Source organism: Pavona decussata, unplaced genomic scaffold (genome assembly GCF_977016875.1).
Source record: "Pavona decussata unplaced genomic scaffold, jaPavDecu1.1 SCAFFOLD_38, whole genome shotgun sequence".
Taxonomy (NCBI): Eukaryota; Metazoa; Cnidaria; class Anthozoa; order Scleractinia; family Agariciidae; genus Pavona; species Pavona decussata.
The window spans coordinates 588,318-604,652 of record NW_028145460.1 but is presented as its reverse complement, the minus strand read 5'-3'; the positions used below and the strand labels follow the sequence as shown (position 1 = coordinate 604,652).

Here is a 16,335-nt window from a genome sequence, read left to right as displayed (position 1 = left end):
CTCTTCTGTGACCCTTTCCTCATGATCATGCCGCATCTACTAGGCAAAGTGAAGGCAAGGGATCAACCTGCACACACACGAAGCTGATTTAACAAACAGATGTATCAACTTCGTTCCCTCGGTTCCCTCTCTTCGATTTCTCTTTCTTTAGTGAGGAAGAGAGAGGTTCCTGGCAACAGAAGTGGCTGAAATCCGTTACCTATCCATGGCAGGTCAGGAAGCCGGACGGTCCTCTGGACATAACGTTCCCTGGCGAACCCGGGCGTTTAGCGTCACCCAGTTTTCGACACTTAAGATTTGAATATACTTTTTGACCCGTAGCTTTATCACCGCGTGATTCTAAACTAAATCCTGATAGCAATTCTCGGAAGCTAGAGATATCTTTGCAATCATTCTCAGATGTCCAAACATTTTTATTCCTTAAAGTTTAACAGCGTTGATGCAGGAAAAGTCATAAATTTGGCCAACTGCTTTAGTGTGGACTGCACGAGAGAACTCTATATGTAACGGCATTGTACGCCAATCCCCGGACTCTGTGATTAATTTTAGTTAATTTTAGCTTATGACGTGGGTGTGTCTTTTTGGGAGAATCCAAAAACGGATTTGTGATCTTAGATCATTCGGAACATGGTGCATCACAGGAACCGACGAATCCTTGTCCAGAGTGGATTCGTTGGTTCCTTTGATGCACCATGATCCGAATGATCTAAGATCACAAATCCGTTTTTGGATTCTCCCAAAAAAAAACGCGCCCAGCTTGTTAGCCACAAATCGCACGTGATATAGAGCAACATAGCTTCGCCCAAAACCGCATTTTAGTTAGTTGGAATCGATCGTGTTAGCGAACAGATTCCCCCCCCCCCCCCCCCGGGGGTGTCTTGAGGTCTCCTCGCCACTTCTTACTACTTGTTTTACTATTATTATTTACTCTAAACTTATGTACGATCCTAGTCTATTATTCACTGTAACTTTCTATGTTTGTATGTCGTGGTGAGTAAATAAATAAGTTTTTTTAAGAATATTTCCCGTAGAAGAACACTGAAGTTTTGGTCTGGAATCGGCATAGCGGGACTGTTATGTAAGTCATTTGACTTCCTTTTCCTTTTCTATAGTTTTAGCATCTTTTTACTTCCGATTGTATTTTCGCTAATTTTTGTTTTCATCGTTCATTTTTGTACTTTCGACCACGTGGCATATGGCCTTCTGTTGTCAGTTTTATGGTGCTGTCCGTGAGTAGATTTCTTCGTGATCAGTCAAGCTTCGCTAGTTCGCTGAAAAACCAGAGTTATCTAGCAAAAACTTAGACAGTACCCCCCCTCCAAAAGTAAAAAATTAGTTCTAAGCCCCCCTCAGTTATGTTAAAAATAACGTCGCACCCCCCCCCCCCCCCCCACCAACACACACACACACGCACTCACTCCTCGCCGCCACCATTACCATAGATGCCTTTAAGTACATACCTTTTATATTGTCATGCTACTGTAAGCGTAAGCTTACTTGTTGGATGTCGTTGTCTGGAACAAATAATACCTCATATGAGTGTTGAACAAAGCCATCCGTTTCGGAGTCATCTGAATCCAACTCAGAGTTGTTTTCGGAAGTGCTTGTGTGAGAATCAGAGTCGCATTCGGAATCACTGGATAGGAGTTCTGTGTCACTGTCATTGGCACTAGTTCTTTCGTTGTTTCGTATTCCAGTTTGCGAGAAATCAAGAGCACGTGCTACCAGCACGGCTTTGCTTCCAGATACAGGAAGATTGTTCTGCTTAAGGTAGATCTTAATTTGTCCGGCTGTGAGGGATTTGAATTCATTTTCTTCTTTCCAGTTAATGTCTGGAAGGGTATTGCGCTCAGTTTCCCTTTTTTGAGCTTTCAATGCAATAAACTCACGGTGTTGAACAAAACGTTGGAGAGTGATTTCATCAACCATCAACTTCTCACACACCTCCTGCAGTTCGTTAGCGTTGGAAGAGGTTAACATACCAGAATCGACTAACTTCTTGACTCGGCACACTTGGAAGTTGTCGATCGATTTCTTCACTCAGACTGGTCACATTGGATGGAATATACCCGCGTGGTAAGGCTGCTGTGTCACTAAGATCAGGAACAGGGAACCAATTTGCAGGGACACCAGCTGTCCACCCTTCCTTTTCACACGAATTACATGTGGGCTCACAAGCAAACTTCAGGTATTCTAAGAAGTATTGCCCTTGTCGTACATGACCGTCCTTAAGCTTCTGAAGCTTCAAGCACATAGCATTTCCGTTTATCAGCAGATGCCTTTCTCCACTGAACGAGATATTTGGCAAGAAACTGTACGATCTTCTCTTCTCTGTTTAACTTTATTCACATTTCGAATAAAACTTAAGGCCCCTCCCTCTGTCAAAATGAGTGATTTTACTTTGAGCCCCCTATCTTGGCAGCAATTTTAGGTAATGCCCCCCTCTCGTTTTTCAGCCCCCCCCCCCCCCCCCCCCTCCTGATAATTATTGCACAGTCCCTTATCGTTTAAGCTTAATTAATTGTTTTTATTCGCTATTTTCTTGTTCTGTTCTTGTTTATTTGTTGATTTTGTACCTTAGATTCGCTTTAGAGTTTGCTATTTTGTGATGGAATGGATCGGAATGTTAGATACTATTTTTTAGGTTTTAGCTTAGTTTCTTCGTATGTATTGTTGATTTCAGATTACGATATGATCTTGGATTCGTGGCTTGTCGTAATAAATTTCAGGTGATTGGCCGTAAAGTATTTCCCGCGTTATTGGTGTGTCGTAACTCGAGCGAAGTTAAAAAATCGTTGAATAGCTTTGAGTGCCGGCCGCTACACTATACACATCACATTAGAACAGGGCGTTTCAACAAGCAATTTCACATGTGCATTTACGGTCCGTGAGATCTAGTGGTAATTCTTAGAAAACCAGGATGTTTTATGTTTCTTAGAATCAAGGCCTTCGACGTCAAAACACTTCAATACAGGCCTTCTGATTGGTTAATATTCTTAGTAGACCCGACATAAACATCACAAGTTTAAAACAAGTCACAAGGCTTCATTGTTTTAAGACTTCGGTTGTTTTAAGGTGTGTTCAACTCGAAACTGTTTCGTTGTTTCCTACAATAATCATGGATATTCAAACATTGTTGCACAATCTTCATGAAGAAGTATCCTGTTCTGTGTGTATGACCAAGTTCACTGATCCAAAGCAGTTGCCATGTTTACACAGCTTTTGCCTTCACTGCCTGCAAAGGATTCAACAAACGAGCGGAATTCGAGAAACTATTTCATGTCCAGAGTGTAGGCAGAACTTCAGGATTCCTAGAGACGGTGATCTTAACGCTTTGCCGACAAACTTCCGTCTCAATAGTTTGTTGGACGTGTTAGCCATAAAAGAGTGCAATACAAGCGGCGTCAAGTGCGGAAATTGCGACAAAAGAAGCGGAGAAAGCTACTACTGCTTCCAATGTTGCTCCTTCTGGTGCGATGACTGCATCAGTCTGCATAATGGCATCAGAGCCAATAAAGAACATCATACTCTGGCTTTGAAAGACTTTCAAGATGAAGACTTTGAGAACATTTTAAAGCAGCCACCATTTTGTGGAAAGCCAGGTCACGAGAAGAAAGAATTAGAGTTCTTTTGCAATGTTTGTAGAGTTGTTATTTGTACGAGCTGTGCTTTAACAGATCACGACGGTCACGCGAAGAAGCCTTTGGAATCAGCCGCAAATGAGCGAAAGTTAAGAGTCAAGTCAGCGATTGAATCTCAGCAACGAAGAGCGCAGGAGAAGATGAATAAATTAACTGAACTCGATGAAAACTGCGTTAAAGTTCAAGAACAAGCCGCTAGAGTGAAAAGTGACGTGCAGCAGTTTGTTGACAGTGTTTTTGCAGTCATCGAAGCGAAAAGCATGAAAATCTTTGATGACGTGGAAAACAACGTGAAAGAATCACTCGAGCGTCTGGGAATGCAAAGGCAAGAGATTGAGCAACAACTGAAAATGCACGAAACAACAATCGAGAAAAGCAAAATACTTTTAAATCGAAGCACAAGCGCTCAAGTCATGCAGGCAAACGAATTTCTAGACAAACTATTTCAGGAGGAAGGTGACCAAGACGACACAGCTGACCGTGACGGCGGAATTAGTTTTCCCGTCGAGTTTCATTTCGTGAAACGTCAACAGTTTTTTGATCATGTGAACACTGGAAAAATTGGCTCCCTTCAGTTTATTACAATGACTTCTCAGGAACAGTCAACTGCTGAAGGCAAAGGAATCCGTGAAGCAACTGTTGGACTTGAAGCACAGATTGTTGTAACAACAAGGAACGCTCAAGGAGAACAGTGTTACGAAGAGCGTGACTGCGTAACGGTGGAAATCAGAAATCGTCAAGGCCATGACTGTGCGACTAAAGCGCAAGTCCAAGATAACAAAAATGGCACTTACGACATCAGATACTTTGCCAAAGAAACCGTACCATGCCAGGCATCAGTGGAGGTGAATGGAGAACATGTTCGTGGCAGTCCTTTTGAGGTTCAAGTAAAACCAAGACAGTTCAGACCCGTGTTATCTTTTGGACAACAAGGTACGTCTGCTGGAATGTTCAGCAATCCTTGGGGGATAGCAGTGAATGAAAAAAATGAGATTGCAGTGACTGAGACTGATAACCATAGGATCCAGGTTTTTAGTAGTAATGGAACCCACCTAGGATCTTTTGGTAAAAAAGGTGATCAGCGGGGAGAGTTAAACTTTGCTACTGGGATAGCTTTTCACAATGATAGCATTATAGTAGGGGACACTAGTAACCATCGCATTCAACTATTTAGTTATCAGGGTGAATTCCTTGGACAGTTTGGAGGACAAGGAAATCTTGATCACCAGCTCAAGCGTCCTCTTGGTTTGTCTATTGACAGTGATGGCAACATTATTGTTGCTGATAGCGATAACAAATTAATCAAGATCTTTTCACGTGATGGTCAGTTTTTGCGTAAAATTGGCACAGAGGGCTCTTTCATTAGACCAATTCACTGCATCCAACATGAGAACTATCTTGTAGTGTCAGACTTCGGTGATTATTGTGTAAAAGTTTTTAGTAGAGAGGGAAATTTTCTGTATAAATTTGGACAGAAGGGTGATGGGGACGGGGAGTTCAATTCATCTGAGTGCCTGTCAGTGAACAAGGCAGGACAACTGTTGGTTTGTGATACAGGAAATCATAGAATCCAAGTGTTCGAATTGAGCGGAAAGTTTGTAACAAAGTTTGGAACACTGGGCTGTAAGACTGGAGAGTTAAACGTCCCAGTCTCTACAGCAATACTGAGTGATGGTAAGATAGTTGCATCCGACTTTTGTAATCATCGTGTTCAGATTTTTGAATAGATATTTTTCACAGGGCAGTAGGACTGGAGAGTTTAACAGAACAGTCCCAGTATAGCAGTACTGAGTGATGGTAAGATAGTTGTATCCGTCAATCATTATCATTGTTTTCAAATTTTTGAATAGATATATTTCTCTGTGATATTACATAAATTATTGATATTTATTACAAAGACACGAGTGTTTTACTGGAAAATATCCTCACTAGTGAGGATATTGATGACGTTATTTCCCTCTTTTAATGGTAGTTTATGCAAACAGTCAGTTCCACAAGTCAACAGTATAGTTTGAAGATAAAAATCGTGAGAAATATATTTTTTCTGATTTTAATGCTAAAACCATTATCTTTTTAATGTGTTGTTATTTTTACTAGTTAAGAATTGAGGTTTCATTTGAGGTAATCTTGGTGTTAAAACAATCAAGAGTCTTTTTGAAATACTAGTAGGTGCTTTAAACTTTGACTTATTCGAGTTTTCAACAATTGAAAGATAGAGAGGTGAAAAAATTTGTATTTTTTCATTTTTGATGCTTTTATTGTAGTCTCTTATTTATGAGCCTCCTGCTCAGACGTTTTTTTGGTCGTTACGTCACGCACTCTACATCATCCGACTTTCTTTGGGTCGTCACGTCACGCAATCACTTACTCGCCTCTTGATTAGTCATTTGTAATACAATGCATGGATGCTGATTGGATTTTTAAAAAGGTGAACGGCTGAAAACGGGAGAAGCCGATCTCTTCTCAGAGATCTCTTAAAAACGGACGTTTGTGGGGAGGATTGCGTGACGTGACGAGCCAGAGAACGTCCGCGTAGAAGTCTATAATTAATTGAAAACCAGTTTAGTTGCAAAGAAAGAGCAAAATGTATTCTATAAAAAGTTAATTTTCTAGTTTGTTATGATTTGAAACGTAGGAAAATGTGTATATAATTATTTTTTTTCAATCTTTACTTATTAATGTTTGAATGCTTAATCAAAATAAGCCAAGTCAGGGAAAAGGCCCTGGCCTAGGAACGAGATTGCAAAATAAACATTAGACGATTGTAGCCTGATTTGTTTTAACTAATGTTGTGACCGCTTACGAGCAAACCTGAGGACCTTTAATTTTTGCAGGACTTAGATGTTGTGAAAATGAAACAAAATTTGCCACTTTAGGACACTGCCTCCTTTTCTTACTGTGCATACGATCTGCGCATCTCTAGAGGGCCTAAGAAACTCGAGTTTTTTAAGGACAATGCTTAATAATACAAAAGTATGTTTTGTGTGGTTTGTGACCCGTAAGTAAAACTAAACAAATAACCACATTGGCGCAGTTGTTAATTTAAGTGTATCAGATGACTGATCTTTTTCATCAGTGCTGCCCCGATACGGTTGTTTGATCATTTCTATTTTTTAGACAACGGCCCTCCAAGCTCCGTGGGTACACCCAACGAAAGTTACGAGAAGAATGCTTCTATCTCCCCTCTTCTGTAGCTCTGCACAGGTCACTCAGCCTTAAACACGTGCACGCGTGAAATCCCCCCTCCCCGGCCACGAGGAGAGGCAACGCCGAGGGCGATAAAGTCCCCCTCCCCCACGTTTCAGAACTGACTGACCAGAACCGGTCGGTTCACAAAATGCAGCAATTTGAAGGAATGATTTTTAAAACACGCTTTGCACTCGCGCCTATTGGATACGAGATCAACATAGCCAATGACGCGCGCTAGTGGCCATAGTCTTCGTGTAGCCAACTCGGCGCTACGCGCCATGATAGCTTTCTACTAGACTGTCTTTCTACTATCATATATCCAACGCGCGCAAGTCTCGGAGTAAAATATGATAAGATGCGCATTACAGTCATGTGTGTTTACACAAAATTGCAGCTTAGTTTACCGTTTACGTTATGCTTTACAACAGGGAACGGATTCATGCGGACGGTATGTTTTTTACAGCGTCTCTGCCACAAAGTAAAAGGTGCGCTTCCTGTTATACCAAAAAATGTCTCCCTAAGAGTATTTCCTATTATGCTTGCGCACTTTACCAGCACGTGCAGTATGTTTCTTTTTTCAGGTGCGACCAAATTTTGTTGTCAGCGATTGGTTTCAGTTTCTAATCCATACTCAACACTAACTTCACACGTAGTTCTCAAATTTGTAAGAAATTCTTTAATTGGGAAAAGCGGTTTGACGGTCCTCTTTAACGAATAAAAATGATGAAATTCGAAAGCGTACTTATAAATCATGGAAAGAAGTACACGCTAAAGGTGAGCCCTATTTTGCAAATATTACTTTAGCGTTTGCTTCATAGGCGGCGGAGGGGGAGGGGCAGGGGGGCTGAAGCCCCTCTAAACGAAAATTTGGGGGGCTCAGCCCCCCACGTTTCGGTCCCGAAAATATCGGTAACGCAGCAGAAAATTGGTTTGGCAAAATATTCCGGTTAGTGATCTTTTCACAAATTGTTTCACAATGGTCGCGCTTGGCGAAATATTATTTTCTAGGACTCTTTAAACAGCTCCATCCCGATTTCGAGAAGCCAATCAACTGCTGCCTTTTTTCCATTTAACTCTGAGACAGCCAGCCTCATCGCTTTAAATGTCCAAAGGATTACTATCGAGTGCAATACTATGAAGCTTGCGACAAAATTAAAACGGAATTAGAAAGCTGGTTCAACCAAGCCAAGTTAAAGCCAGTCTCTAACTTAGAGAAACTTCTTGTGGGCGCAGCAAACAGCGACGACTTCAGCGAACAAACTGATATAGATTGTGGCCGGCTTGGGCGCCAGCTTTACCTCGTGCATGACGCAGTGAAAACTACGCTTCCCGAAGTACGTCAGGTTACAAATGTAAGCCAGAGAGAACCATTTGCGAAGCTTTTAACAAAACTTCTGTCATCAAAACGCTACTAGGGGAGAGGTCCACAAACTGCTACGATTGTATTCGACATTACCAGTGGCATCGGCGACTTCCGAGCGCGCGTTTTCTTCCCTACGTCACCTAAAAACCTACCTTAGAAGCACCATGAATCAGAATCGTCTAAATAACTGCCTCCTCTTGCATTGTCATAAATCTACTACGGACACATTGGACACTGTAGACATTGTAAAGAAGTTTGTTCGTGCAAACGAACAACGCAAAAGACATTTTGGAAAATACGAGTAGACTAGAGGTATGTGCTTGACTTTGTGTACGATGAGCACCCCCATGTTTCAAAACGCTCCGCCGCCTCTGTGTGTGGACGCTACAAACAAACCAGGGATGTGTTGCTAACTAAACACGAGTGTTAGCTTGCTGCTTGTTGAAAATGTCGACGTCGATTGAAACTCTTGACCACTCAAAATCATGGGATAAAACTTGCTCTCGTTCTTAGTAGTACCCTTAGTGTTACTTCGAAAGTTTAAAGAAAGTTTAAAGACAGGCTGTTCCGTTATGTACAAAATTTTACCGAGGTAAGATTTCTGCACAACCCCATAGGTATACATTTTGCGACTCACGTTAAATCCGTGAGCCCCAAAATTAAATATCACACAGTCTACGCAGGATTCTAGTCATATCCTGCACGTATTTCTTGTGGGTGTTTTGTTGTTCACACCCTTACGGGTATGTGATTTTTATTGTAAAAGTTATGTATAAATAAGTTTCCCATGTAATCTTGTTCAAACTCCCTGATGAAGTCTGCAGCCTACAGACGAAACCGGTCAGAGAATAAAAATTGGGTCAACAAGATTTCGTTGCTGTGTGCTGCTCACTAGTACCTTGTTAAAAATTAAAAAATTAAAAATTAAAAATTCTTTATAGCATTTTCTGATTTTCCCTTTGAATTTTCAGTCGAGGAGAAAGTTGGCAGTCTGTAAGGAATTAGCTGACCCTGGATCAGTGTTTTGTCAAACTCAGACAAAAGATGAACACATTATTCAGACAAAAGAGCTCAGCGAAAAATCAGTAACTTAATTCACATATAAGATAACAAAATTCTTACCTTTTTTCTTTGTAATTTCCTATGGCAATGAGGTAAATTGACAAGGCGCTTTCTGAACTCTTGTTGGCAAAACCAATAGGAGCAAGCCCTTAACAGCAACTTGATCTTTCCCTAAAGATATTAAAAAAAAAAAACTGAGAATGACATACCGTATTTTCTCGATTAAACGCCGGCTTCGTATAAACGCGGCGTTTATATGTAGTATATATTTCCCTTCGTTGAGCCTAATTCACTGACTACCTGCAAAAAAGTATATTATTTATATTCGTTTTTTTATCAAAAATGTTACCTAGGGGCCCCTCTATCCGATTTCAAGTGTGACCTTGAATTCTGAAAACCAAATTTCCATAGCTCAAAACTTCCATAATGTTAGTCACACCACACATACACTGACACTCTCATCAAACCCAAATCATAATATTGTCAAAACTATTTACATTGACAACTTTCATTGGTAAATGCATGATATTTGTCTCTTCAAGTATGCAAACCCTCCCCCCCCCCCCCCCCCTGGGACGTGAGATTTTGTAATTACTGGTAGTCCTTCCCATTCCCTATTGCAAAATCCACTTTAGAACATAGCGCCTAGCTGGTTTGTTTTTAAACCATTATACACTCAAATATGTAATATTGTTGGGCTCCTCTTTATAAGCATAAGGTTTGCTTTTCCCACCATTAATAACTTCACTTGGAGTCTGAACTTTACATCACGGCATGTTTATCATGCGGACTGAATGGTGTTCATGTTATTTGCAAGCATCCTTTTGAATTAATCCATTCCATTTAGTGTTTCACTGCAGTTGTTTCAGTTTTGTAAAAAAAAAATTACTATAAAACAAAAACAGAAATGTTGGACGATGTTGAAGACGATGTTTGATAAAAATCAAACTTCGTTCAATATCATCCAACATCATGCACTGATCGTGGAAAATGGTGGCCAATTCAAACGAGTGCAACTGTTGGATTCAACAAAGTTGGACGATGTTGCATTAAATCAATATGTTGCAACCGTTTTGCCGGGCCTTTAATTCCCAAGCCTTTCAGACCAGGTGGTAAAGTAGCAGACGTCTTTTCGCGGTGCTACCCCTGTCTCTAGCCTGCGTGGACACTAGACGCCTTTTCCGGTTTTGGTTTCACGCATCGCGAAACGACGCCGGGCTGTTTACTTCGGCTAGGGGTAAAGCGGCTCTTGCAGGTTGAAATAAGGCAGGTTTGAATGCTGTCAAGGCCCGGCCAAACAATTGCAACATATCCAACATTGTTGGACGATGTTGCACTGTGTTGAACGAGGTGGCCAAACGAATGCAACATTGTTTTTCTCACCTGAGAACAGAAGAAATGTTGGACCATGTTGAAGGCGATCTTTGATGGAAATCAAACTTCGTTCAACATCGTGCAACATGGTGGCCAAACGAGTGCAGCGTGTTGGACGATGTTGCATTAAACAATCACAGTGATGGGAAACCTTTGTGAATTATAATATATAAATAAATAAATAAACGTTGCATCCGTTTGGCAAGGCCTTAAGGCAACAAATTGCACTCTGTCTAGCCTCCAAGCCGGGATGTAGTTGGTTTTATGCTAAATAGTATACTGAGCGTTGCACTAATATTTACCTGGGCCCAGTTGCTTGAAGCATGGTTAGCGCTATCCCGGGTTAGCGCTAGCCATGCTTCGAGCAACTCAGCCCTGCACGCGAAGTAGGTTTACGGACAGCCGGCGAAAACAAACTCTTCTTCTTGTTAATTTGTGCTTTGCTTGCATCGTACACTTACTTACAGGGCGTGTAACATTCTCACTGCTGGGCAATTTCTTGGGCAAGGTTTCAAGATTAGAAGGGACAGCTCTATGGACGTTAATTATGTATACATTTTGCTACTGACAAACAATTTGCGCTCGCCGTTTTTGGAAGCTGAAGAGGGTTAGCATGACAGTTGAGCATCCATAATTAATCGTATGGGGCTGTGCAAACACTTTCCGTTTCTCGAACTGGGCCTACAAGTTCCAGATTTCCAAACCGGCGTAATAAGTCGATGAGAATCGATCGGTCGGAAAGATACCAATCGATGGCACTATTCAATCAATATAATTTCTGAAAACATTGCTCGTAAATTTCTAAAAAAAGTTGTCGAAAAGTCTGTTAGAAAAAATCCTTAGAAAGCAACAAGTAGCTGGTTCCCTAGCCTTATTTTGCCTCATCACTGACAAATCAGGCTTTTTCCGTTGTTTTGCAATTTATTTATTATAATCCGTCAAGAGTGCTATCTACAATGAATGTGTAATTGTAGCTAGTACCGAATTGTTAGTAACAAAAAGTTGATCACCTATTAGCTATCAGCAACCACCCGGATCATATGACCTACTCAGATGGCCAAGCGTGTTAGAAATATTTTACTTAACACGAGCTGAGCTGTGTGGTTGTTAAATGTCAAACATTCATCAAGTGTTTTGTTTAACCTCTGACGAGTTCCATAACTGAACACACTCCGAAGTATCTAGTTTTCGTCAGGGTTTAGGAAGGGACGGTTCGCAGTTATCTAATATGAGACATTACTAAAGCCCTATTCAGACTTAAAGTGCCCTTGTCAGGGCTCAGTGCCCGGGCACTAAAAAGGACGATGTTCAGACTCCTTGGTGCCCAAGGAGCAATTTCTCGTTCGTCAATTTAGCGCCCGCCATTTTCTTTCCAGTATTGTCCGGAGCCCGTGAGGAAAAAAATGCGGGAACCGACAAAATCCTAAACAGGCCAAAGCCTGTGCCGAGGAACGGTGCACGTGTGCTATCCTTGGAGGTACCAGATTTTTGCCGGGCACCGTAATAAAGCCATGTTCACATTAGTGCCAGTGCTCGAGAACCGGTCACAGGCACCTAGTCTGAACGAGGCCCAAGATCGAGACTTCTAATGATCTTTTTCATCATCATAGGCTTGCTTAAAGCGGTTTCCAATTGAGTGTCTAAAAGCAAACCCAAAGTAATTACTTTGGCCAATAGCAACAGATGTAAACAACACAACGAGCCAATCAGAATTCGAAGCAAATACATGTAACTGGCGCCAAGCGCGGGAAAACGCTTGCGGGGAAAACGCGATTGGTTTTGGTTTGGATTCCATTGATTCAGAAAGTGGCGGAAGTTTTGTTAACCAATCACAGAGCGTAGTAATGCAAGATCAAAGCAAACGCGAAATTATTTTCGACACTCAATTGACAACCGCCCTCCACCTTTCTAGTTAGAGCTAAATACCACGTACGAACTGTACAAAACATTCGTTTCAAAATATCCACGGTTTCAAACGTTTCTCTGGATCTCTTGCTAAGAAATCAAAGAACAAGCAAGTCTAATACGAACTTCTTGCGGCCGCAGCCGTTGCTTGCATCTAAAATGCAATCAACTTTTTTTCAACAGTCCGCAAGGTTTAAGCTAATTAGGCTAAAACGGGAAAGCTAAACTGAAACAGTTAACGTTCAATAAAAGGCTCATGCTTCCGTGCAAAAACCCGCAAACAAACAAACAAACAAAAAAAAACGATGCTCCAAACACGAAAAGTTACCCAAAACCTTGTTACAAACATTGTATCTTTTCTGAACTCAATTAAGTGCTAAATTGCTGACGTCAACAAGGTCAGGTTTGATAGTGTACTCGACACTCCCCTAACCAACCCTAACCAAACATGAGTTGAGCCCCCCTCCCCCCAGGGGTATTTTTCACATTTTACTGAGATAAGATGAGATACACGTCTAAGCCAACCGGAGGTAACTTAGTCTGACAATAACCAGGCGTCCCGATAGTGGAGAGAGGTGGGAAAATCCGGGAATATGCGAGCAGGACATTGGAGTGGGAAGGAGTTCCTGCGTCTCTTCGTCGCTTGCGTATCAATTCTACTGCGCCTCTGGAAACAGCTCCAGTTAATGAGGGATGTATGGTTTATTTGGGTCCCTTGGTTTATATCCTGGAAGCTAATTTTTGCGATTACTGAATCGAGACAGTTTGTTACATTTTTATAGTACAGACCAAGAAATGGCCAAATTCCCACGACAGGTTATCCTTTCCTTGACATTATCTACAACTTAAAGGGGCAGTGTAACTGATTTCAGTTTAGTGTGCCTTTGAATAGCGAAAAAAAAAAACATATTTGTTTTCTTTTGCTGTGGATGGCTTGAATGGAAATGGTAACAAATTGAACATATTAATATTAGCCATTTTGTTCAAGATTTTCCCGTGTATATTTCAGTTAGAGAAATTGCTAAAAACTGATTTCTAGTTTCTTCTTCATTGGAGAAATCAGTCAACTTTTTTTCTTTCCAGTGCTCTGCGAACAATTTCATGTTAGAGAAAACGTTCTATGCTAAACATTTGAGTAGTTTTTATCAAAAGACAGCAAAACCTCCGTGACCATGCCCCTTTAAACATATCGAGCTCTATTAAACGAAAAAGCAGCAAACAAATAAACTACGAACAGGGACTTACGCGCTACAGTTTTCCGGCTTTGATGACAAAGTATCTTCCATTGTCTATAGTTTCTTAAGTCTACGATTTCTTAAGTTGATGATTGAACTTTCATGGGTGAAACCAGTGAGTTGAAAGAGGCCGGGCACTGCCCTTTCGTCTGCAACTGGAATTGCATAAGCCTACAACTCCCTTTTGTATACCTGCTAACTTTTTCTGAGTCAAACGCGTGAGATTTTTGTCTCGTCATGACCGGGATTTCCGAAAACGTCCGAGGCACTTCCGAAGATTTACGACGATTTTCCGGAGACTTCCGAACGTTGCCGAAAATGTCCGTTGATATTCCGATGACCTTTGAACACTTACGATTCGAACGGATGGTAGATATTTGATAGCTTTTGTGATTGTTATAAGGAGCAAAGAAATAATACATAAGAAATCTGAGATAAAATGAAATTTTTTAGAACAACTCGTCCGGATTTGTGAGTCAGGCGTGAGAAATTGTCCTTGATGCGTGAGATCGATGTCTTTAGTCTGCAAGCGTGAGACTCACGCATAATGCGTGAGAGTTGGCAGGTATACTTTTGTCGTTTGCCTACTAAGTTAATTCTCAGTTCGTAAGAATTTTTTTTACAATTACGTATATCACCCCCACCTTTGCTTTGAAGAACTTAAGCTAGTCTGCAAGTTAAAATGTTTTTGTATGCCATTCGAAGCTCTTTCCGCATGAAGCCGTAAATAATTGGGTTGACCACACTGCTGCATGCAAACGTTACAATCTGCCAGTAGTACAAGCGTCGTGGGAGGGAATATTGACCGTTAAATGCTTCAAAAATATCGAGACAGATGGAAGGGGTCCAACAGGCAAGAAATGCAACAAGCGTGATGAAAAGCATCTTCGTTATTTTTGCCTCGTTTATGAATGATCGCGAAGCCTCTTGCACCACTTCAGACTTTGCCATCTCCGCAAAATGCTCGCGAACTGTTTTGTAAACTCTAAAGTAGCAAAAAGTCATGGTTGGGAATACAATGACACTTACTGCAAGATAAGCGCAGAGTGTGTACAGATTAACGCCTTGGCTGTATGCCATGTCAAGGTAGCAGCAGAATTTTCCGGGATGAAACCGAAAGGGTCGATTTGTAAACGAAAACACGGCAACCACGACCACGGTGGAGAGGACCCAGGCCAGCGCTATCGATAGCAAAATGTTCCTCCTGACGTACAGCTTCCGATAGACGTCTATTGACTTACAAATCTTGAAAAAGCGATTGATGGCGATCAGCGTCATGGTGAACACGGACGCACAGACAAGGATGAAGATGAGGCTTCCTTGAACCTGGCACAGGGTCTCACCGTAAATCCACTTTCCTTCTGTCAGAGCTCCAAAGGAGAAAGACATGCACAGGCCGCCAAACAACATGTCAGTGACCGCCAGACTTGTTATGTAGTAGTTCTGCGGCAATCGAAATCCTCTCGTCTTGTAGAGAGACAAGCACAACAGAGCATTACCCAAGAACGCGGACAATACGATGAAGACACAGGCTGTTGATTCCCATGCAACAACACCAACCGCTCTGTCTTCTAACGATTTCGCTAGCTCCCTCTCTCTCTCTGATGCATTCGCCATTTGCAACTGACAGGCAACGCTGTAGGCTATTTACGCGGACTCTTTTGTATAGGTACAAGAGCGACAGCTCGGTTAGAAATCGAATGAACGAAGCAGGCGAAGTAGTTAAACTCTTGTAAACACTTCCGCAGCTAACAATAAGAAATAAGATACTCTCGGTGTCACTTTGGGCGGAAAGCGAAACTTTTCCGTGACGGACCTGAACAAAATGAGCAAAGAAAAAGCTAAACAGGAAGAGCCTTCCCATCTCTCGCGGACTGATTTCGTGGAAACTAAGGAAATTTCAAGTTTCCAGGTCAACTGATCAACTTCCGCCGACATAAAAATAAAAATAAATAAATCACTCCAGCTGTGAGGTCACGAATCTATTGATAACGTTGGGATTATCAGCACATGAGAGCAAATGAACTGATTATTAAAGGGTACAAGTAGAGGCCCATATAATGTCTACAATTGAACTTCTTTATTACCAGGATAATATTTATTTCAGTTAATTTCCTACTTTTTATTGATTTGTTTATTTTACTCTTCCCTTCGGCAATTGCTCCCTCTAAATACGTATTTCGCGGAAACAAGCCGGAATCGTTTTGGATTATTCGATTACTCCGGCCACTTTGATCATAAATATTATCACCTTTCCGGTCCTGAGGAAGTAAGGATGTATTGGTGACTGAAACACCAATTGCACTTGGCAAACAGCGTTTCAAGATCCTTGTAAAGTTTACGAGATGTTAAAAATGCTACGACTGCCAGACCACTTTATATAATGGTGGGCCGAAAATCAGTTTGAATTTAACCGTACGTGACGGAATGACGACAAATCAGAGCGACCCAGGAAATGATGATACCGGCACATTGCTGAGCACCATTTTAATAGAAACGAACCGCAGAATGGACTGGGCTTCCAAGTGCGTTTGATACCTACAGTACGGATTACTATCAACGAATC

The 16,335-nt window shown here is 41.4% G+C and overlaps 2 protein-coding genes across 2 annotated transcripts; one reads left to right on the top strand and one right to left on the bottom strand.

Annotated features, from left to right (window-relative positions):
* The first annotated feature begins 2,587 nt into the window (after positions 1-2,587).
* Positions 2,588-6,414, top strand: LOC146483439 (E3 ubiquitin-protein ligase TRIM71-like). The gene has a single exon (XM_085105616.1). It carries the CDS (start codon positions 3,119-3,121, stop codon positions 5,366-5,368), a length of 2,250 nt encoding a protein of 749 aa, XP_084961742.1. The 5' UTR covers positions 2,588-3,118; the 3' UTR covers positions 5,369-6,414.
* Positions 6,415-13,221: 6,807 nt separating this feature from the next.
* On the bottom strand, positions 13,222-15,811 carry LOC146483438 (melatonin receptor type 1B-B-like). The gene has a single exon (XM_085105615.1). It carries the CDS (start codon positions 15,384-15,386, stop codon positions 14,430-14,432), a length of 957 nt encoding a protein of 318 aa, XP_084961741.1. The 5' UTR covers positions 15,387-15,811; the 3' UTR covers positions 13,222-14,429.
* Between the last annotated feature and the right edge of the window lie 524 nt (positions 15,812-16,335).